We start from the raw sequence: 23,734 nt of genomic DNA on the forward strand, positions 1-23,734 counted from the left end.
TTAGGAGGTGGGGCGGGGGGGGGGGAAATGATGAAAAAAAGGAGCAGGGTCGGGATCGTTCTGGGGCAGGGCTGGGTTCTATTCCACACAGATCTCTCGGGCTGCTCCCACATGCCCTGCACTGTGCGGGTTAAACTGTTAAAAATATTCTTGCTAAGCCAAAATTATTGTCCAAGGGAAGAAAGCCTGTGTGAAACTATAAGTAGAGGGAGGCCTATGAAGTTGCAGGTAAACAAAACTCACTTTTTCTAAAAAAAAAAGTCAAGAACTGACTCCAGTGAATACACTTAGGAAAAGGCATCTGGTACCCGTTTTTGGACTGTTAACCCTTATGTAATTTTTCAGTAGTTCTCTTAGAATTTTTCCACTTCGTTTTTTACAAAAGATTTGAGTTCTACTCCACAGAATACACTTCCTTGTACTTTTTGCTACTATTTCACAGTTTGCAATTTTTGAGATCTTATTCTCTCATAGCTATTAACACTCCCTATTGCTGAGCCCCAAGGAAGCACTTTTGTCAAAGCTTTGTTCGTCAAACACAAACAACAAATGTTTCCAGCTGCCCCCAGTTGCTCACTGTCAACCCTTAAATCTACCCACGACGTTCACAGAAGGAAAGAACCACGTGCCTCTGATTCCTGCATCAGTCCAACTTCTGACATCCTATTATTACACCAGGTCCTATTCCAAAGATAACACAAGAGAACCCAATGCAACCAATGAAACAAAGTCAGTCTTGTCCCCCCATCCCGCTTCCCCCCAGCACAGAAAAGGGGCAAAGCAGGCTCCAGAGGGAGGGTAAGGGACACCCAGGGTGGTACTCGCCATTAGGCTCCCACACTGCCCACCACGGTGCTGGGGCAGAGAGCCATGTCCCCAGGCCTTCTCGCCTCTCCCAGCTTTTAGCAGGAAAGCAGGGGATGTGATGCAGCCAGAATCCACGAGGCTGCAGGACATCAGAAGGTTCCAGGGGCTTACTAAACCCTAGTTCCACGTTCAAGCATCAGGATCAAAAGGTTCAAGAAGGAATCTGATAATAGGATATTGGTCCACATTTATGGGATCCTCACAGTGTGCCAGGCACTGTGCCAACCCAGCAGCATGTTTAATTCCACAACAGCCCTATGGAGTTGGCCTGTGATGACCCAAATGTTACAAGTGAGGAAATGGACTTCACAGCTTTGGCTAATCACATGCCCAAGGTCGCATAGTTGGTGAGTGCTGGAACTTGGATCCAAAGCCACCCACCTGGTTCCAGCACCCACACACCCAACCACTGCACCCCACTGCCTCCTAAAAAGATGACAAGCAGCCAGCAAATAGGAAAGATGGCACCTGGCCTGTTGGCCTCATGGAGTAGTGGTGAATGAAAACTACATTAGTACATACTTCGGGAAGATACAAGTGATAAGCAAATGTGAGCTGGATTTGTTGCAATCTTTTGTACGTGGGTTAAAAAGCAGGATCTGGAAGTCACCCCTCTTCCCACACTTCTCCCCTTCTCTGGAACTGTGATGCACTTATCCCTTGGAGCTGAAATGACATTCTTCCTTCCTCCTACTCTACCATTTTAATGGAAAAATAGTTTTTTTAACTTGAATGCACTCATGTTAATCACATGACTAATCAGAAGATTTCAGAAGACATTTTTGGAGCAACTTATCGCAAATTCCAAATTTTATGAATTCATAATTGTCCCGTAGAATATGAATGAATTCTCTTTCCCTTTCTGCTAACTGTAATAATTAAGGATACTAGAGCCGTGTGTGATATTTTTGAAGAAAACAGTAACTGGGAAATAAGTAGAAAGATATCATTGTAGTATAGATCATACTCTATCCATAGAAAATAAAACTTTATATACTGGTACCCCACGTTCCAGAGAATGAACTCTGCCAAACTGTAACTATAGTTACATCCCAAATTAATTAGCTCTGCACACTGAGGCCAAGAAACGCTGACCTGTAGAGCCTGATGAAAATTTGAAAATGCTCACTTCCTTAACCTTTCAAAGTTTCCCCTCATCAAAACTTTCATCAGAGGAGCAGATAAGTGCAAACCCACCAGATTTAACTCCATCTCTTCTCCAGACACCTGCCCAGAACCTTGGGAAAGGGGCTAACAAGCAGGACATATAGAGAGACGGAAGAAAAATAGAAGCCTTGGTTGAGACCCAAATGCAACAATGAATTCTTGACTAGACAAGGGATGACCATCTTAAAATAATACCATCCCATAATAGATTACTGGAGATGATCACCATTTTGCTCTTTATTAAATATTATATTGAATTTGAAAAAGGACAGTATTTTTACATAAACAAGCCTTGACTTTATGTAGCATATGTTTCTGAATAACTATATATCAATAACTTTGGAAACAAGCTACCAATTTGCTAAAATAGTGGCCCCTTTGCCCTGTTATTATGTATAAGTTAATATATTAATTAAATAATTAATCCCTGGTTCATCTGCAGCCTAAATTCAAGCTGTGACCACTGTATTTGCACAAACAAGACATACCTAAAATTAGACAATAACTAACCCCTATATGTTATCCAGTCTATTTTGCAAAAATAAAAGCCAATGATATTACCATGTTCATCTTTATATCTCTCTTCAGGAATGAGATTTCAGACCTGTCCCATTTTGATATTTGGCAGTGGCTGGACCAAGATGTCTGAAGAGTGATAACAGCCTCAAATCTCAGGAAAGTGGCAACACCACCCTTGTTTTCACAGTGCTGCAACTTCGAAGCACTGGTCCATCTGCTATCCTTCTCAGTCTCACCAAAGGCTTGTGAGGTAGACTTACTACTGTGGCAGGTGTCACTCTGCCCACAGGGCAGATGCAGCACTGAGGCCCACAGTGTGGAAGTGACTGGTCTCAAGTCACAGGAGTAAGTAGGGGCGGGGCTGACAGGACTGCCTGGTCTCCGGACGCCTCCCACTCACCACCTTTCACCAACTTTGTCTTCCTTTAATGGTTAAAGTTGAATCATACCTGAAGGAATGGGTTCTTGGGTCCTGCTGCTTTCAATGATGAGCCTTAGCCACACCTTAGGAACTAGAAACCCATTTACCTTCTATAAAACCAGGTGCAGAGTCCTAGGCCCTGTGAATGTGATGAGGTCTCCCTGGTGGAGCCAGACTGGTGTCCAGCCCACTTTAAGATTCCAGAACTGCAGGGACACTTCTAGGACACAGGAATTGAGAGGTCACCTCAATCTCACTGTTGGACCCTTCCTCAAAATTACACTAGCCTGAGAGTTAGAAGACCCAGCATCCAACCCAGCTCCAGCTAACCTGCTTGAGCAAGGACTTGATCTATCTGGGCCTCACCTTCCTTATCTGTAAAAGTAAAGGCTGAGGGACTTGCCTGGTGGTGCAGTGGTTAAGAATCTGCCTATCCAAAAAAAAAAGAATCCGCCAGTCAATGCAGGGGACATGGGTTCGAGCCCTGGTCCGGAAAGATCCCACATGCCGTGGAACAACTAAGCCATGTGCCACAACTATTGAGCCTGCGCTCTAGAGCCCACTCACCTAGAGCCTGTGCTCGGCAACAAGAGAAGCCACCACAATGAGGAGCCCGCACACCGCAACTAAGAGTAGCCCCCGCTCGCCACAGCTACAGAAAGTCCACGCACAGCAATGAAGACCTGACGCAGCCAAAAATTAATTAATTAATTTTTTTTAAAAAAGTAAAGGCTGATATAAATCATCACAAAGCCTCTTCCATTTCCAAAATTCTACTCCACCCCTATGCTGGATATCCATCACCGTGCCTAAAAGCTGAACCCAAGAATTCTCAGCCTTGGGATGTCTCTCTCATAGCTCATTCCAAAGTTTCTCTTTTAATTTCATTCCTCTCTTCTTCTACTTGTGCCACTTGGTATCACTCTCTCCACGTCTCCCTGGTTCTCCAATATTTGTACGTTGTTATCATGTCTCCCCTCTGAGTCATCAGTTTATAGTTTCCACACACAATTTAACTACCATAAATTAAATCCTTTCAGCAACTTACTATGTTTTTGTGTTTTCCACCAAATCCCTGCCCATCTAGCTAGTTACAGGATCATGAAGTTTTATATAAAATTTCTCTCAAGGTCACTCTTTTCTCTTGGTTCTTCATATGTCTACCGATTTCTGTGTAGAGATTTGAAATCTGCTGATCTCCAAAACACACAGGCATGTCAACATTTACTCTGCCTTATCTTTACAAGCTTGATTTTCCTCTTTATTTCTGCCTTTTAATTTTTGTTTTGTTCTTTCTTTCCTTTATAATGTCTGGTTTCCTCTTCACTCCTATGACAACCTTCAGTGAACCCACGACGGGAAAGCAGAATAACACATGGTACCAATGCAGAAACATGTCATTGTGCAGATAAAGAACAGTAGCATGAGGGAGGGGAGGGCACGGTGGGCAGAAGCCTCTCTGCCAGCACATGAATGGAGGGGCCGTGGGCTTCGTGCCACTGCATTCTCACTTTAAAGCCCTGTTTTTGTTTTCCCAGAAAGAAATGCAGAAGTGTGTATCCAGAAGAAAAATGCTAAAGCAATGAGGGAGCCAGAGCAGCTGGGGGATGTTAAATTTAATCAAGGTCCAGCCAGGATTTTTTTTAAGCAACAGGAAGTAGGTTTATTCCCTTTCATATTCTCCCTCTCTCTCTCTCTCTCTCTCTCTCTCTCTCTCTCTCTCTCTCTCAGACACACACATACTCTCATTCTTTTCTCCTCTATCCTCTATTCCTCATTTCCTCTGACCAAGGCACAGAAACGGGCTGGACAGAAAAACCTCAGTTCCCTTGAACTGTCTTTGGAACTTTGTAATGTTTTCACTGGCAGTTTGAGGCCCAACTGCAGATCCTGGGAAGTGTGGTCAAAGACAGAAGAGCATCCGTGAGTAGGCAGAGAAGCGTGGATTAGTTCCCTGTGGCTTCTGGGACAGATCACCACAAACGGGGGTGCTTAAAAGAACACAGATTTCTTCTCTTACGGTTTGAGAGGCCAGAAGTCTGAGATCAGCTTTAGTCGGCTGAAATCAAGATGTTAGTGGGGCCGCATTCCCACCAGAGTTCTCTGAACAGAAAATGTTTCCTTGCCTGTTTCAGCTTCCAGTGCCCACCTGTATCCCTTGGCTTGTGGCCCCTTCCTCCACCTGCACAGCATATCACTCCAATATCTGTTCCCATCATCCCATTGCCCTCTTTTCTCAGCAGTCAAATCTTCCTCTCCCTCCCTCTTATAAGGACAATTGTGCTTCCACTTAGAGCCCACCAGATAACCCAGAATAACCTCCCCTGCTCAAGCTCTTAACTTGATCACATCTGCAAAGCACTTTATGCTATACAAGGTAACATTCAGGTTCCAGGGATTAGGATGAGGATATCTTTAGGGGTCACTGTTCAGACTACCTTGGAGCACCTGTGTCTAGCTGGGTTCCTGAAAAAAGTCTTCCTCTCGTTTCTCCACTGACACTAAGTTATGAATATGGGGCCTGAGGAAAAAGGGAAAAGATGTTTTCTAAATCTCAAAATAAAGAAATGACTATCTTGTCACAGATTTACCTTTCCCACCACGTTTTGCCTGTTAAGCCATCAGGTTTGTATTCAGCCAAACCCCCCTAAGCATCCCATCACTTCCCCATGCCTGGGCGTAACTCCTGTCCCAATAGCCTCAGATTCTCTGAGAAATCATCCACCTGTTATACAGAAACTCAATTTCCAACCAAAATTGGGCCTCAGAGCCCCACGTGTTCATGTGTGTCAGAGGTCCAGCCATGGTCATGTTACCATATCCCAGGTCAAGCACAGAGAAGGAACAGAGCTTTGCTAGAACTCACCAAACCGCTTGTAACCGAAGGAATGCACCTCCTCCTCCTCTGCGAAGTCGTCTGCGGGAGAAGAAAAGACAGAGCATTAACCACAGTGAGGCCGGAAGTGCAGGGTCAGTGCTGGACTCAACTTCAGCCGTCTCCACCTTCTCCACCCTCCCCTCGCCCACCATGCTCCTCACAGTGGCTGTCCTTCTGCTCCTGGAACATACCACGCTCTCTGAGAAACACCACAGTGTCCCTGCACTGGCTGTTCCCTCTGCCTGGACTGCTCTTCCTCCTGTTCCTCAGGTGACTCCTTCTAATTCAGGTCTCAGCTGAGGTATGGTATCTTCGAGATGCCTTTCTGGACCACCACCCAGCCACTCTGCGTCAAACCATCCTATTTTAATATTACTCTCTGGTATCATCCTCATTTATGTGTGTGTGTGTGTCATCGTGCATGCTGTGAGCAGAAATTTTTTTCTGTCTGACTTCATGAATGAATCCCATGTACCTAGAATGGTGCCTGTCAAAGAGCAGAGGCTTCATAAACTTGGGTGAATGAATGACTGAAAAATCAACTGTCCAAAGGGTCGAGTTATCTTCAGGTAACTGAGCCTAAAGCACTCCTTTGCAGATGCCAGGCTCTGGGGTCACCTCTTCCACCAACTGTGGCATCTCAGGAGCCCAGCATGCCTCCTGCAAGGACGGCCGAATCCTTCCCCACTCTCCTTCCACTGGATAACTGGGACTGACGGATGATTTCCCAGTAAATGCATTTCAAAAGACAGACTTGCTTGGGAATTCCTAAAGGTAGGGAACTGGAAACAAGGGCAATGTTATGGCAGCCACGCTTTCTACCAAATGCCCAAATCCCCCTCCTCACATGGACACGATGCAATTCCTATGACACTGATAACGAACTTGTCATTTCACACGTCTGCCAGGTGTGGGTGTGCAATTAAAGGATACTTTTGATGACAAGTCAAAGTGTTAAGACCAGGCCTTTCCAGGGAGACCTAACCAATTCTTCTTTTTGTTTTTCTTTTCTATTATGGTTTATTATAGGATATTGACTATAGTTCCCTGTGTTATACAGTAGGAACTTGTTGTTTATCTATTTTATATATAGTAGTTTGTATCTGCTACTCCCAAACTCCTAATTTATCCCTTCCCCACCCCCTTTGCCATTTGGTAACCATAAGTCTGTTTCCTATGTCTGTGAGCCTGTTTCTGTTTCATAAATAAGCTCATTTGTGTCACATTTGAGATTCCATGTCTAAGTAATATCATACGGTGTTTGTCTTTCTCTGTCTGTCTGACTTCACTTAGTATGATAATCTCTAGGTCCGTCCATGTTGCTGCAAATGGCATTCTTTCACTCTTTTTTATGGCTGAGTAATATTCCATTGTACACATGTACCACATCTTCTTTATCCATTCATCTGTCAGTGGGCATGTAGGTTGCTTCCGTGTCTTGGCTATTGTCCAACCAATTATTCTTGGGTTGATCACCATCACTGCACCAGCACCCAGCTTTCCCCCCACATGCAGTTCACTTCAAAAGCGCTGACTCAGCGCTCACTATGGACCAGAGATTGCCAGGCAGTGGGGTGCACAAATGAGTGAGACATGGGCCCTTCCCTCAAGAAGCTGACAGGCTTTCAGAGAAAAGAGACACGTAGGGAGGAAATACAGTCTCTGTGATCATCTTTTTCAGCCCACAGATGGGACACAGGGCCTGGCTATAACCGAACCTTGAAATGTGGAAAAACCCAAGATGTGTGATATCTACCACACAGTGTGCTGAACCTCAGCACGCTAGTTTGTTATGAAGTGTTATGAAGACATGTGTGAGAGAACAACTACTCCTAAGACAATGGAGAAGTCGGAAATCTTTGTATTTTACTGTGTTTCCTTATTCAGAGAACAGCGAAGAGATCTTGCTTGGAATCTAGAAATCCAGGTTTTCATGATTCAAGTCATTTTCTTCTGGCAAGGATTAAAGCTTTAGTTCTTTCTAGATGGAAGAACATGCTTACAAGCAAAAGAACAGCACCTTCTTCTCTCTGACTCGGTGATTAGTTAGTTCGACAAATACATATTAATCCCCTAGTCTGTGCTGGCTTTCCTAAGTAATTCTCCCATTAATGCCTGCGAAGTCCAGTCTAGTCTCAGTTAAAGAGAAACCCTTATCTGCTTCTTCTGCTTAGAAATCCATGCATTCATTTATTCACTCAGTCAATAAACAGGTGCTTATAGACCAGTGGAGTTGATGGGACATGAACATAGGTAACGATGCCACCCAGACATCAGCTTCCCCCTCCAGCTCCAGCCCCTCCACTGCAGAGACACATCCGCAAAAGAATCTGCTCACATGCACACACTGTGGGCCAAGGAACCATCATCACTGAAGAACTCACAGTGGAGACAAAAAAACAGCTTACACTGTGCTCCCGGTAGCAAACAGCTTAAAAAATTAGTGTTCTCCCTAAAGCTTCTTTTCAGCAGACCTACCATTAGTTTGTTTGTTTGTTTTCTTTTTCCTCTCTGGTCTTTTTCCCATGCAGCATTTAGTCTGACTGACTCCTCTCTCCTTCCTGAAATTTCCCTGGGAACTTCAAATGTCTCATAGTTTTGTTATTAAAGCAATTCAGCGCTGCCTCCAAATTAACCTACTCAAACCCATTAGGGGTTCGAAGAAACAAAGGCTTTACAGGCGACTCCTAATACAGGACTCAAAGAGGATGTCCTGCTTCTTAACCCTCATCCCAAGAGGATGAGAAATTCTTATGGCAGCTCCTAAAAGAATACAAATCTCTGTCTCATCCAACTCTATAACTAGATACTAAATCGTATGAGACATGAGGGGTACAAAGTACCCCAGAGAACGTCTTACTGGGATTATCAGGGAAGGTGTCACGGAGAAGTGTCTTAATCTTTCCTAGTGTTTATTCTTTGGAGGGAAAAAGAGAGTTACTGCCTACCATATCCCTTTCTTGGAAATTCATAGCAATTTTGGAACCATTCGAGACTCAGGGAGGTGCTGAAAGAGAGAGCAAGAGATTGTTCAACTCTGTTTCACTCAGTATTTTCAAGAGTTGACTTTTTGCATCCTTAAAAGCTGCGTCGAGTTGGGCAGGTAATGCCTAGTAGACATTCCATTAGTGGAGGTGTCCCCAGAGCCCCAGCCACATTCCCCCAGCTATGAAGATTAGCAAACAGCTGACTCAGGCTGGTGATGCAGTGAGACATTTCAGGAACTGAGAAAGAGAAAGGGGCAGGAGCTGATGGGGCCTGCGGCTGTCTGGACAGCCACATCAGACTACAAGAGTCACAGGAGAGAGGAGGAGAGGTCAGCGGTTCCCAGTGCCTGAAAGTTTGAGAGGGTGAAAGACTCCAACAGGGCCCACATGGCTGGCAGATGGGTTTCAGGAAGACAAACAGCCTGATATTATGTGCGAGGTTATACTTTTTTCTCAAAACCTCTTCCTCACACTGAGTGAACCCAGGCTAAATGCATCCTGGATTTTCTTTATAGTACCAGGGGCCTGCAGAGGTGATGGGCTCAAATAAGGATATTATCCCTCAAGGATATCCAGTCACCTTTGCAACCTGCCAGTTTTCAAAATCTGTCTCTGACACAATCTACATCACATAACTGCTACACTCCAACACGAGAAAGGAATTTGTTAAGATTTAAGACCTCTAAGTTCTGCAGTGGCCAGAACTTGATCCCTGCTTCTGACATCAGTTAGTCTGCAGGGAAGAAGTAGCCTTAACATCCTAAATAACAAAACGTGTTTAATTGGAGATTTATGTCTACAGGCACGTACTTTCCTGGCTGCCACAGCTGTACTATAGCATTTTTGTTGTAATACCTATGGGCTATACTGTCTTTTGCTTGCCTATTTCAAAATGTGATTTTTATTTATTTTTTTACTTTCCTTGGTAACTGGCACAGGGCCACGCTGGCCAGAGGTTTCGTGATGGAGAACGCAAAACAGAATTCTGCTGCTGATTTATTCTTTGGGTTTAGCTATTTCAGAGTACCACGAGTTCAAGTGAAGTTTAGTTTAGTTGGCTTGGAGAGTTGAGAGTCATACATATTAATATGTTCTAATCAATCTGTGGACCAAGTTGTGCAACATCCCTATGGGTAGAATTCACCCCTCCTTCCCCTGCACTCCCTTTGTATCAGTGTGACAGCAATTACTTCCGTCTGCCTTATATTCCAGTTCTGTTTTTGTTTTTGTTTTTTTAAACATCTTTATTGGAGTATAATTGCTTTACAATGGTGTGTTAGTTTCTGCTGTATAACAAAGTGAATCAGCTATATGTATACATATATCCCCATATCTCCTCCCTCTTGCATCTCCCTCCCACCCTCCCTATCCCACCCCTCTAGGTGGTCACAAAGCACCAAGCGGATCTCCCTGTGCTATGCGGCTGCTTCCCACTAGCTATCTATTTTACATTTGGTAGTGTATATATGTCCATGCCACTCTCTCACTTCATCCCAGCTTACCCAGTTCTGGTTTTGACTTCACCAGATGGAAAGCCTTTGGAAAACAGGAAACTTATCACATAGTACCCTCAGAAACTAGCACATTTATGCCATGCTATAGAAACTCAGTAATTGTTGTTAAAAAGCAAGCAGATTATAGAGTTATACATGTGTCTGTCTCTCCCACTAGCAGATGAATTCCTGAAGGAATTCTTTCTCTTTTTGCATATCCACCATGTTTGAGGAAGAGAAGAGAAGCAATACTTACTCAGATCTACTGAATGTCAGTTACTTCCCGTTTGTTGTTTCTCTGTTTTATAGGTGAGAAATCTGAGGCTCAGAGAAGTCATGTAATTTGATCCAAGGTCCCACAACTTGTGAGCAGCCTGACCAACACTAAGACCCAGGTCTGGCGGACCCTCAGGTTCCACACCATGGTGGTTGCTGACCCCACAGACCCAGGAAACTGAACTCCGTGCTAGCAGAAGAGAAGGCTGAGAAACAATGATTTATACCCCAGAATCCTGAAAAGGCTAAGGAATTTGGGACACGGGCCACTCTGAAAGGAGAATAAAGGTGAGGCTAAAATAGGAGGACTTGGTGAACATATGTTTAAGAAGCAACTACTATAGGGCTTCCCTGGTGACACAGTGGTTAAGAATCCGCCTGCCAATGCAGGGGACACGGGTTCAAGCCCTGGTCCAGGAAGTTCCCACATGCCACGGAGCAACTAAGCCCATGTGCCACAACTACTAACCCTGCACTCTAGAGCCCATGAGCCACAACTACTGAAGCCCACACGCCTAGAGCCCATGCTCTGCAACAAGAGAAGCCACCGCAATGAGAAGCTCACGCACCACAACAAAAAGTAGCCCCCACTCGCCGTAACTCGCGCACAGCAACAAAGACCCAACACAGCCAAAATTCAATAAATAAATTAAAAAAAAAAAGAAGCAACTGCTACAATCAAAAAGATAGACAATTAGTGTTGGCAAGAAGATGGAGAAATCAGAACCCTCATATGCTGCTGGTGGGAATGCAAAATGGTGCAGCCACTTTGGAAAACAGTCTGGCAGCTCCTCAAAAGGTTAAACATAGAAATACCATATAAGCCAACAATTCTACTCCTAGGTATACACCCAAGAGAAATGAAAACATATGTCCACGCAAAAACTTGTACATGAATGCTTCTAGCAGCACTATCCGTAATAGTAAAAAAGTAGAACAATCCAAATGTCCACGAATCGATGAAGGGATAAACAAAATGTGAATATAATATTATTCAGCAATAAAAAGGAATGAAGTACTGATACATGCTACAACAGGAAGGAACCTTGAAAATATTATGCTAGTGAAAGAAGCCGGTCACAAAAGACTACATCTTGTATGATTTCATTCATATGAAATGTCTACATTAGGCCAGTTCATAGTCAGAAAGCAGGCTAAAGCCTAGGGCTGCAAGTTTTGGGGGGGAAATGGGGAGTGACTGCTAATGGGCATGGGTTTTTGGGGTGGGGGAGGGTGATGAAAATGTTCTAAACTTGATTGTAATGATGGTTGCAAAACTTGTGAATATATATATATATATTTAAAACCCTCTTAACTGCACACTTTAAATGGGTGCTCTGTGTGGGATATGAAAAATAAAGCAGTTTGACCTCCCAGGCCCTTCACAGAGCTGGGTGACTGTCCCTCCCTGACCACAGCAGAAGATGGAAGATTTATTACTTAGAGAAATTAAAACAAAAGAACACAAATGGTGTCCTCCTCCAGAGGACACCAGCAACAGCTGAGATGAGGGGAACTGTAATGGAGTCAGGGGAAAAGGGGGAAATTTCCATACTGAATGTTCAGACACTCAGTCTTCTTCTCCCACTCACCCAACCAGACTGTATCCTCCAGGCTAATGACTGAAGGTTCTTCCTGGGGAATCTGGCCGGTTAAGAGAAAAATAAACTAATAATTCTCATTCCAGGAGGTCCCCAATGGAACAGCCCAGCCAGATCAGCCTAGAGTGATAGTCACAGGTCACAAAATCCACCAAAACAAGGAGCTTCTAATTAATGTTTATAATACTCTGCTCTTATACGTGAGGAGACACCAGACACGTGACACAGCCTCTAACATGAAAAGACAAAGATGAAAATAAAGAAACCAGATAAAGCAATTTGGAGAATATCATTGTGCAGAATGATAAAAATAAAATTAAAAATCCTACCATTAATATCCTTGTAGAGATAAGAGAAGATAATGTATCCATAAAAGAAGAACAGGATGCTATAATAAAAAAGAAACCCTCAGAGAAAAAGAAAGAACTCTTGGAAATTAAAACTATGATCACAGAAATGAAAACTTAATAGAAGAGTTGGAAGACAGAGCTGAAATATTCCAGAAAGCAGAAAAAGGGCAAATAAATAGAAAAGAGTAAAGACGAGAAAAAAAATTAGACAACCAATTAAGTGGGTTCAATATTCAAATAACAGGCGTTCCAGGAAAAAAGAACAGAGGGAAAGAATCATCAGAGGAATAAGTAACAGTATTTCTAGGACTGAAGGACATGAGTTTCCAGAATGAAAAGGCACATTACTTCCCAGCACAAAGAAAGGAAGAAGATCCACTCCGAGGCACATCATCATAAAGTTTCAGAACCTTGTGGACAAAGAGAAAACTCAAAAGCTTCTGGACAGAAAAAAAAAAAATTACTTACAAGAATTTTTAAGAAAAGGAATGGCTTCACATGTCTCACCAGCAAAACTGGAGATAAAGGAGAAGAAAACAGTGCCTTCAAAATTCTAAGGCTATATTATTTCCAACAGAGAAATCTCTCAACTAAATGAGTAGGTAATATAAAGACCTCTTCAGACCTAACAGATTCCTCAAAAACGTACCTCTCATGCGCCCTCTTCTCGAGAAGTCATTGGAGAAAGCATTCCACTGAAATAAGGAACAAACCCAGAAAGATGTATGTGCGTATATGTGTGTGTGTGCACATGCGTGTGTGCACCCTACCTAACCTTAACCCTAACCCTGAGTAGGTCGGAAGAGTCCAGGAAAGATTTCTTCAAGAAGATGAAAATGCGGTAATACCTACTATGCTTAAACACACTGCACAGAGATGGAGGACAGTGGAAGAGACTTCGGGGGTGAATGTCGATGTAAACATACATGGGAGGCTAAACAAATAAAATAACAAGAGGATTACCAATTCCAGAGGAAACGCAGTTATGCAAGAGAGAAATATAAGTCAGCTGTTAATAGCATTGACATCATCTTAATAATATAAACACTGAATATTGATCTAGGCCAGACTGTGATATAACTATATTGGGATGATAGGGGGCAACAGGAGGTGTCCGTGATGGTTGTCAGGTGGAGGTGAAGGGTAAAAGAACTAAATCCTCATCTGCTATAAAGGTAAGTCAATATATAATGCCTAAAACCAAAATAATAACAATAATAAAACCAAAAAGTGCCAAAAGCATGTCACTTCAGGACATGGGACCATAGTAGCTCACCCACGTTAAGAGCCACGAACAATTTTTCCATCCCTCCGCGTGCAAGTCCATTTCCACTCTTTTGAATCTGGGAGGACCTTGTGACTTGCTGTGGCCAATGGTATTTGCCAGAAGTAGCAGTGGGTGACCACAGGGCCTAGGCCTTCTCCAAGACCTCTGCCTTTCAGCTTCTGTTTTCACCCCCTCAGCAGCTGGCTGCCATGGGAAATGTCCAGGTACCCTGCTGGACCAGAGGCCACCTGAGGAGAGAGGATCCCTGGGGGATGATAGACTCTGAAGGAAAGGGGAGAGCCCGGCCAGCCCTCGGCCCTTCCAGCCACCCCGCTGATGCTCCAGCCGTGGAGCAAGGCTGACCATGACCAGCCTGGCCAACACCTCGGGAAGCAGAAACCAGCCATCCCTGCCAAGCTCAGCCCGAATCACAGGGTCATGAACAAATAAACATCTGTTGTTTGAAGCTACAGGGTTTGGGGATGGTATGTTCTAGGTAGAGAACTGAAAGAAAAGTCAATGCCAAAAGAAAATGCAAAAACTGGAGGTTGCTTCTGGGGACTGGGAAATGATGAAATGAAGTGGGTTGGGCAGGAAATTGCTGTTTTTCATAATAAATGTGATATTCTTTGACTCTTTAAACTGTGCGCATCTCTAACTTTGATAAAAATAAGAACTAAAGTCAAGCAAACAAAACAAGGGAATGTGTAGGGGAGATAAAAGTCAGGTAGACAAAAAGAAAAGTGCTCAGGTCCAATGGATGCTGACCACCAGAAAAGGTCCCCTGCTCCAAAGAGCCAGCAAGCAGAGTTCACCCTAGAGTGACAGCACAGAAGGTGTGGACTCGCAACCTTCACTAGCTGGCACAGAGTAGGTTCTGACAAATGTCACACTGATCAGAACAAGTTCCGGCGCTTTTAGGGGCCAGGCTGAAGGACCGTGGACAGAGGCGAGGCTGAATTTAAACTTCTCTTCCAAGCCGGGCTCAGCACTGCTGTCCACTCTGTATTGTCTCCACCCTGATGCAGGCCCAGCTCCTGTAGCGTGATCACTGCTAGAACAAAACAGTGCGGTAGCCCACAGGCTACTAAAAATACTTGTAGGTTATTCCAAATAGTACAAGACATTTATTTTGATTACTCAGCTGCTGTCTGAATTTTATGTTTTACAGCAATAGGATCCCTTTTTTGGTTCAATGGTATAGGGTTTTTTTTTTAAGTCAAAATTGTAAAGACAGGGCTTCCCTGGTGGCGCAGTGGTTGAGAATCTGCCTGCCATTGCAGGGGACGCGGGTTCAAGCCCTGGTCTGGGAAGATCCCACATGCCGCAGAGCAACTAGGCCTGTGAGCCACAACTACTGAGCCTGCGCGTCTGGAGACTGTGCTCCGCAACAAGAGAGGCCGCGATAGTGAGAGGCCCACGCACCGTGATGAAGAGTGGCCCCCGCTTGCCGCACCTAGAGAAAGCCCTCGCACAGAAACGAAGACCCAACACAGCCAAAAATAATAAATAAATAAATAATTAAAAAAAAATTTTTTTTTTAATTGTAAAGACATAAAGTGACTCCAATTTGTGGCACAACTTGCAATTCTGATGCTTTTCAAAAACTTGCTTTTCTGATAAGGAGATATGATACCCTTTTCCTTCCTTTACCATTCAACAAAATTGAAGGGATTTTTTTGGTAACTTTTACCACTAAATTGGTAGTGGAGGCTAAACCAGATTTCCTCCAGCAGGCCCACTTCAACAACTTAAAAAGTAAATAAATATGAGACTCAAAATGTTGACCCCTACATCTACCATTCACAGTAACTACAGGGGAGGTGACATGTCTCCCCTTCTCTTATGAGGGACCTTCTCATCTAATCACCTTGGTCAAGGAGAGTCAGGATGAGGACTTGAATCCCTGCCCCAGATTTTATAAGGACCGTGGAAAGGTGTCAACCGCATGGGTCATTTGGCAAGAAAAACTAATGCCGTCCATTTCTCTGGAGACACACACACAAAATAAGTAGTCTTTGTTTAAAAACCAAACCAAACCAAACAAAAACTGATATAGCTGTTTTGTTCTGAAATCATTTAACTTTATGATTAGGTTATCCAAACAATTATACCAAAGTAACATACTATAATTAATTACGAATGACGGACCAAAATTGAGCTTAGGAGACAAAGTTCTAGAAAACTTCGTATTTTATTCTCTCTCATCTCCCACATCGAAATGTCCTACCTGAAGGTTTCAGGGTGGCACTGATGCACCATTTGCCTCTAATTACTATTAGAGCAATGTAACCTAAAACATGAAATATAATTTGAGATAACAAATCAGCTTGAATCTCCCCTCCAAAGGAAAATATTCCTGTCCTCAGCCATCTCCTCCTGTGTCCTACAGCAGCATTTATCTGAACCTCAAATAAGGCACTTTTCTCCTTCTATCTTGAATGCCAATTGTTTATGCATAAGTCTTACCCTGCCCATCAGACTGCGAGCTCCTTGAGGACAGGGGCTATGTACATACTAAATATCTGACTATATTTCAATAACATTCTAAATGAAGAATATTTAACTATATTTAATATAAAGAATATTTGAATATATTTAAATAATATACTACATAAAGAATAACTGAAAGCTAGTAATGACTTGGTGGCCTAATTTTAAATAATGAATAAATAGAAACGACAGCTTAATAGAAAATTAACATTACCAATGAAATAGACATGATGTCATATGGTTAAAAACACATACATACACATACATCTGTCCTAAGACTTATTTACAGATAAATTTGTTTTATGTTTTAACTCTTTGATGTCATATCCTTACTGGACAAAACTGGACACTGGATTTGAGATACAAATCTTTAAAAACATTATGTCACCATCAGTAGGTACCTGAACAATAGTGCTCCAGGAAAATTAGTGCTCCTAAGCAAATTAAAGGTATTTACATATATTTTCTAATTTCCTAGCATGATCATAACAAATGAGAAAATGGTACCATTTTCACTATAGTTACAAACTTCACTGTAAATATGGTCCATGCATTTTCAGTAGGGCTGATTTCTGACTACATGACAATAACACGAGTGTTGGCAGCTGGAGATGGACCAATAGTAAAACTGTTTCCCATAAAGAGCACAGTTTTCTCCCATCCCCCAGGTCTTTGTACCACACATTTATAATTTGAAAATTACTTTCATTTCAAAACCGAACTTTTTTCTTCTTGGTAGAAACTGTATCACTTGATTAACTTAACATAAGATGGTTCATAATTGGCAATTACGTTCTGCCTGGAGGAAGCAGCAGGTTATAACTAAACAGTATTCTAACACCTAAAATGTCTTGAGTTCTCCTTAGGTGCTAGACACCATTCTAAACAACTGATCTATACTAACCTACCTAATCCTCAAAACAAACCAACAAAACAAAAATAAAACCAAAAAAAAGGCATCCAGTAGCTCCCCCATTTGACAGATGAGGACACTGGGGGCCCCAGTAGGTTAAGTAGTTTGCATGTGGTCACCAGGCCCTCTGATTTCAGAGCCCACACTCTTCACCACACTAAAATTGTCAGGTTCAACTCCTGGGAACACTACATATAATTACATTTTATGAAATGGCTACATTTTAAAGTATATATTATTAACTATAAATTTGGATTATTTTGCCTTTGAATAATAAAATGTTATATATATATATATGTATATATATATACATCAGCTAGTTTCCAAACATTTCTATGTCACAAGGAAGTGAGTTACACCCAAAGAAGTGCATCTATTTCCACAAACCAATGACAAGTTAGTTTTTTCACACAGAAATGTCAAATGTCCAACCTCTTAGGCAAGTGCATATGACTTCACGTGATACAAGGTTATAATCTCAAATGACTCAGGAAGTATAAAGGAGTCATTTAATATATCCAAGTCCAATAAATAAATAAATGTTTAAATCTCCTCCCATGCTGAAAAACATATTTCCTTCATAGTTTTTAAGAGTATTGATTGACTATTTGTGATAAATTCAGGGGTTAAGAAAGCTCCTAGGATCTCTTTGGAATTTTAAATTGGATTACTAATTTCTCCTTTCACTGCTATATAATTACAAAGGTCCCTTAAGCAATCAGCAGGACCTGTTCAAGGTAGTATTTTGGTTTGGGCCCTTCAAACATCATTCACTTAAAAAGAAATCAAATCACTGCTTGATTGAAAAGTTACCCCCTGCAAGCTTTGGATTGTTGGTGTGGTTAGAAACTGTGTTATCAACAGTGAACAGTAAAATACTTTCTATGAAGAATGTCAGTATCTCCCTATCCCTTGTTTAAGATGTTTATTTACTACTGCTACTACTACTATTATTTTTTAATTATTATCATTACTGATCACCTACTGGTGGTTACAGTCTGTTCTTGAAAAGCAATTCTGACAATGCTTCATTGTCTCACAGCAAACCTGTCAGCAAAACAATGCAGGGGCTGTTTCCAGAGTCCATGGCTTTAGGGAGCCATTCACACTCATTCAATCAATCACAAGAAAACCTCCCGGCAGATAAATTCTACAAAAAGCAGCAACCCTGGACTCTGCCTTATCTCTGCAGGAGCTCCAGCCTAGAGAGACTCCTCCAGTGACTGGCTGAATAGCACAGCAATTTCTTCAGACCTTTGATGCCAGGTTATTAAAGTCTAAGCCCAGACAGTAAGACCTTTTCTACCTTGCTCACTCAGTATCTATGGATTGTGGCACACAGTAGGTACCTAACAAAGCTGGGATGGTTGAATGAAACATTAGGGTGTGGCTAGGAGGGAGCCTAAATTAGAGGTGTTACATGTGGATTCTGGAGTCAGACTGTCCGAATTTGCATACTAATTTCCCCACTGACTAGCTTAGTGCCCTTAGACAAGTAACTCAGCCTCTCTGAGTCTAAGATTTCTTAACTGTAAAATGAAGAAAAAAATAATGCCTGGTGTGGCAGGTGCTCAATAAATGTTAGCTATTACTAAAGGGAAAAATAGTAAGTGGGGATATTAAATGGCCCATCAGTCATGCCTAAGAAGTTGTTTGCAGTACTAACCACGGTACAGATCAACTTGTCCCTGGCTTTTATCTTCCAACTCACAACACTGTTCCCTGGCTCCAGGCCACAGTCAGGAATTCCAGAAGCTGAGAGAGCCTGTGCCTTCGGAATGGCATAGGAGCAGAAGATGGAAAGGCAGGACCAGCCTGGTAGAGCCAACCCCACAGTGCAGGTAGACTTTTTTCACAGATGATCACTTTGATGACCTAGAACACTGTCCCCTGGCCCCCAACTGCCTGATTCTTTTCACTCTGATTTGCCCCCCAAAAGCAGAAAGACTGTCCTCTGCCCACTCTGGGCTCCTCTCCTAGCACCTGACCTCTTTTTCCCATCACGCGGAGACATGTGGACCAAACTGTCCCCCTGAGAGATCACTCATGTGCTGGGTTTACCCGAGGCAAAACAGACTTTTCTATCACAAAATTTAAATGTCTATTTTCCCATTTGAAAATTAACACTTCAAAGGCCATTTAACTTACTTTGGCAGTAGCTACATCAACAGTTTAAAAATAATGTTTTAATGAGAATAAGCATTAATTCAGAAAATTAGACACCTAGTTATGCTATAGCTTTAAAGCTATCATACTCCAGCTTTTCCTATCCACACCATTATTGCTGGATAAGCCGCATGGTGGTGGTGGTGGGGGGGAGGAGTGGTAAGGGGATGGGAACAATCTTGGAAAATTGCATAGGAGACCACAGGGAAGATCTATACTTAGCAATAATTAAACCTCAGACTAAGAATGTCAAGCATCTTCAAACTAACAGTCAAAAGTGTAATTGGATTGCAAATTTGTCTTCCAGAGGAAGGGCAGCCCCAATTCCCAAACAGTGAAAGGAAAAAGGTCTCACTTTGTTTCCATTTCCCTGCAGAAAACATGATTCTTTCAATGTTAAATGCAGTCAGCCCTTACACACATGCCTGCTTATCCCAGTTAAGGACAAGAAATTTTAGACACTGGGAAAGCAAAGAGACCATGGGTCTGGGAAAACAACAGGCAGCAGGAGAAGTATACTGCTTACTAGTGCATTTTGAAAGTATTATTGCCAGACAGCATTTCAGAAATGTTTACATACAAAAGCACAAAAATAAGCAGCTGGACACTATGTTTTGATGGCACCAACCTCCTCCCTGGGTTAAATTAGAACAGTGGTTTGAATCACTGTGGTCGCGTGGTTGTTTCTGGCCATCTCTTAGGTAACAAGTGCTGCTGCATTAAAACTCACCAATGGGCTTCCCTGGTGGCGCAAGTGGTTGAGAATCCGTCTGCCAATGCAGGGAATATGGGTTCAATCCCTGGTCCGGGAAGATCCCACAGGCCGCAGAGCAACTAAGCTCGTGTGCCACAACTACTGAGCCTGTGCTCTACAGCCCGTGAGCCACAACTACTGAAGCCCACGCGCCTAGAGCCCGTGCTCCACAATGAGAGAAGCCACTGCAATGAGAGGCCCACGCACCGCAACAAAGAGTAGCCCCTGCTTGCCGCAACTAGAGAAAGCCCGCATGCAGCAACGAAGACCCAACACAGACAAAAATAAATAAATAAAATAAATTTAAAAAAAAAAAAAAAAACTCACCAATATTCCCAACTTCCAGGACTAGAAGTGTGACTTCTTAATGACACACCTAACTCTAGAGGAGTCAGATTCCTTCATAAAGAATGTGAATATTTATTAGAAACCATGAAATTTATGGTGTGGTACAGCTAATTGAAAATGTAATTAGAAGTAAATTAAAACCAGATTCATGTTTTAATCAGTTTGGAACGCTTCAAGTATTGCAGCAACAAGGCAAGTAATTTTCTTCTGGAAAATATATAATGATGTCATTATTTTGGTACTTGTGACTCCAGAGATGGAGGAAATAGAACAGAGACAGGTATTTGCTGAACGCAACAGATAGGTGGCGCTGTGGCTCATGGCAGACCTGGAATTAGACTACAAAGGCTATATCCCAGGTTTAAACATCAGAATTAGAAAGTCAAATAGGCACCCTGAAAAGGTATCTGTCTCGCATAGTAGCTGAATTTCTGCTTTGGCAGATAAACTTCTGTAACTTCTAAGATGTCCACTAATTTTGTATTCGGCTAAAGAATGTTTTACCTTAATTTACCTTAATTTTAAGCATTTGCAAGGCTTGTCACTGACTTCTATTATTTAGGGAAATCAAATTCTAATGAAATGTTGGCTTAAACATAATGATTTAATAGCTATACGACATAATCACAAACCCAAGGAAGACTCTGCGTTGGTTACCTATGGCAAATCATCAAAATAATTCTACATGGTAAAGGCAGCTTTCCTTTTTGGCTAAACGCATACTCTGCTTGGCTTCAGAAATCTTGTGTCCAATTTCTTGGTTCCACCCCTTCCTGGCTGCTGCACCAACTTCGAGTTACTTGGCTACTTAATTGCCTGAGATTCACTTTTCTTCTAGTCCAGAGATGTCTAGTCCAGGATCTGCTCTCCTAGGTCTCTCCAAGCCTCACAGGGAAACTGGCAAAGCTTGTCTTTAGATGCCTACCATCCTCCTTGTGGCTGGTTTCTATTTCTTCTAGACTCCTTTTCCACATCTATAATGTAGGGGTTAAAATACCTACCTCACAGGGTTGTTGAGAGGGTTCACCGATGGAGGGCTTATAGAGAGTGGAGCACAGGGGCTAGCACTTAGTAGGTACTAAAGAAGTATTACTGCTGCCCCCCTTCCGCATCTCACAAACCAGACAAATAAATGCAAATTACATGGCAATGGTTGGTAAGCAAACCTCTCACAGAATATTTTGTTTTAAAAGAGGCCTTCAAAGTGACTAGTCTACCCAGGGATTCAGTCCCTCAGCTCCCCTCTCCCACTGGGGCAGAAGGTAAGAGGGGCCTTTGAAGCAGTGCCCAGACCACAGAGAGTAAGCAATAAACCTTCTCCAGGGGGTCTGCAAGCTGGTCTAGAATGCAGTGTAAACCTCACACACACGCAAAAAAATATGTTTAGAACTTGTAGGTGTGTCTTCCTCTGCAGATTTGAATTAACATTGGAAAAATACCCAAACTGTAGTAACACTCATTGACCCAGTCAAAAGCATAACAAGATTTTCAGAGTTTCGGAACACACATGGGAGCTGATGAAATGAGTAGCTGGCTTATCTTTCCGAGAGTTCAAAACCTTCTGGCCTCAGTGACCAGCAATGAGAAGATTAACTGGCTAAAATGATGGTAACTGAGCCCCAGAGTAAAGTTTAGCCGCGTGAACTCTTTCCTTTCTGGGAGGATCCTTCAATCAGTGCTAAGGAAAGTGCTCCTTTCCTAGAAGGTAACTGAGAAGAGAAACCGAGATGGAGGGAGAAGGAACACACACCACTGCCTTTTGAAATTCCCTAGCCAGAGAGTAGTATCCTGTCTTTTGTTTCTCTGGCCCTGGGGCGGGCCCCATTCCACCTGGTGTTCTGTCCCCTCCCTACCCTGGGTCTCCAAAGGAGGACACAGAACTCCCTTGGAAGGAGAGCTAACTGGCATTACCGCTCCGGAGTGTTCAGCGTGAACTCCGTTTCAGAGAAACCTAGAGCCAAAAGTTACTTTCCAAGTCTGTGGGGCTCCCGGGGCGCCCGCCTCGGTCAGCAACGCTTGCAAGTCAAAGCGGTCGCATCGCGTGGTCTCGGGCGACTGGAAACTCGGTCCCCGCGGTCAGATGGCATTTCGCACCCAGCCCCCTCACTCAAGCCTGGCCCGCGCGATGACAGAAATGTGTTATCCTAACACAAAACCAGGTCTCCAGTCTTGTGTAAACACCGCGCCGGCCCATCCCCAAACGGCTCTCTTGGATGCCTACGCTGTAATTATTTATCTCACATATAAATCTGGATTCTGCTGACAAATCTTCGGGTTTCTACTAAACACAGGCTGCCCTGAGAAGCCCTTCTCCTCGCGATTCCGTTTAAAGGTATGATAACATCTGACACTTCCCTAAACCAGCCTGCAGAGGATACCGCCCGGGGGACTGTGTCACCCCTGAACACACGTGGGCACAACAACTCCGCAGGCGGGCACATGGAAGAGACGCAGAACCCAGGACAGTTATTTTCCAGTCAGTGGGTCTGATGGAGAAAGATGCCAAACGCACTTCCCAAGCCAGCTGAACTCCGCGGGCACCTAATCATTGCCAGATGTGGGGAGGGCGCACCGAGAACATCCCCGAGTCCCAGAGAAAAACCCCGGCCAGCAGCCCTTCGACTTCTTGGACGGCGAAACGGCAACAGCGGGGAGGGAGAGGACGCTGGGGAGAGGGGGGAGTGCTCCAGAGCGGAGAACCGACTGGGGGCGGGGGGGCGGATGATGATGCCTCCACTCTCCTGGGCATATTTTTTCAATTAAAAAGTTGGGAACTGGAATCCGTAAACAATGATTTGGGGCTTCAAACTACTTTGTAGAGACAGAATGGGGAGGGGAATACTCACACGCTTCAAAACCCCAACCTCTAGGTCTCCGGCGGTACCCGACTCCGGAGCCGGGGGCGCCCCCAGGGTGCGCGCACGAACCAAGCACCGGGTGTCCCCCGGGGTTCCGCGCAGAGAAAGTCCGCACCGGATGCACCTCGCCCCCTCACGCGCTTCCCGAAGCCCGCCCTACCTTTCATGGTGGCCGAGGAGACGCACAGCCAGCCGGGGAGCTCCGCGCCGCCGAGGAAGTTCGCGCTGAGCAGCGGGTCAGTGAGCGCCCATGGCAGCTGCGCCGCGCGTCGGCCGTCTGCGCTCCAGCCCTCCCTCCCCGCTTGGCGCTCTGTGCCGCGGGGCCGCCGCGCGCGCCGCTCACCCCGGGCGGGAGGCGCCGCTCCCGCCAGCGCCC

General features: G+C 43.7%; 1 protein-coding gene across 2 annotated transcripts in view; it reads right to left on the reverse strand.

The window, feature by feature from the left end:
* COLEC12 (collectin subfamily member 12) overlaps positions 1-23,655 on the reverse strand; it is a 192,622-nt gene extending 168,967 nt beyond the window's left edge. Inside the window, exons 1-2 of one of the 2 annotated variants that reach the window (XM_024757941.1) lie at positions 23,519-23,655; positions 5,841-5,891 (exon numbers count right to left, since the gene is read on the reverse strand). In XM_024757941.1, coding sequence (XP_024613709.1) covers positions 5,841-5,891; positions 23,519-23,525 — 58 coding nt within the window. In that variant the 5' untranslated portion in view covers positions 23,526-23,655. The remainder of the gene's footprint in view (positions 1-5,840; positions 5,892-23,518) is intronic. The other variant, XM_024757940.1, reaches the window with a different exon arrangement.
* Positions 23,656-23,734: the final 79 nt, after the last annotated feature.

Source organism: Neophocaena asiaeorientalis, unplaced genomic scaffold (assembly GCF_003031525.2).
Source record: "Neophocaena asiaeorientalis asiaeorientalis breed wild unplaced genomic scaffold, Neophocaena_asiaeorientalis_V1.1 scaffold142, whole genome shotgun sequence".
Taxonomy (NCBI): Eukaryota; Metazoa; Chordata; class Mammalia; order Artiodactyla; family Phocoenidae; genus Neophocaena; species Neophocaena asiaeorientalis.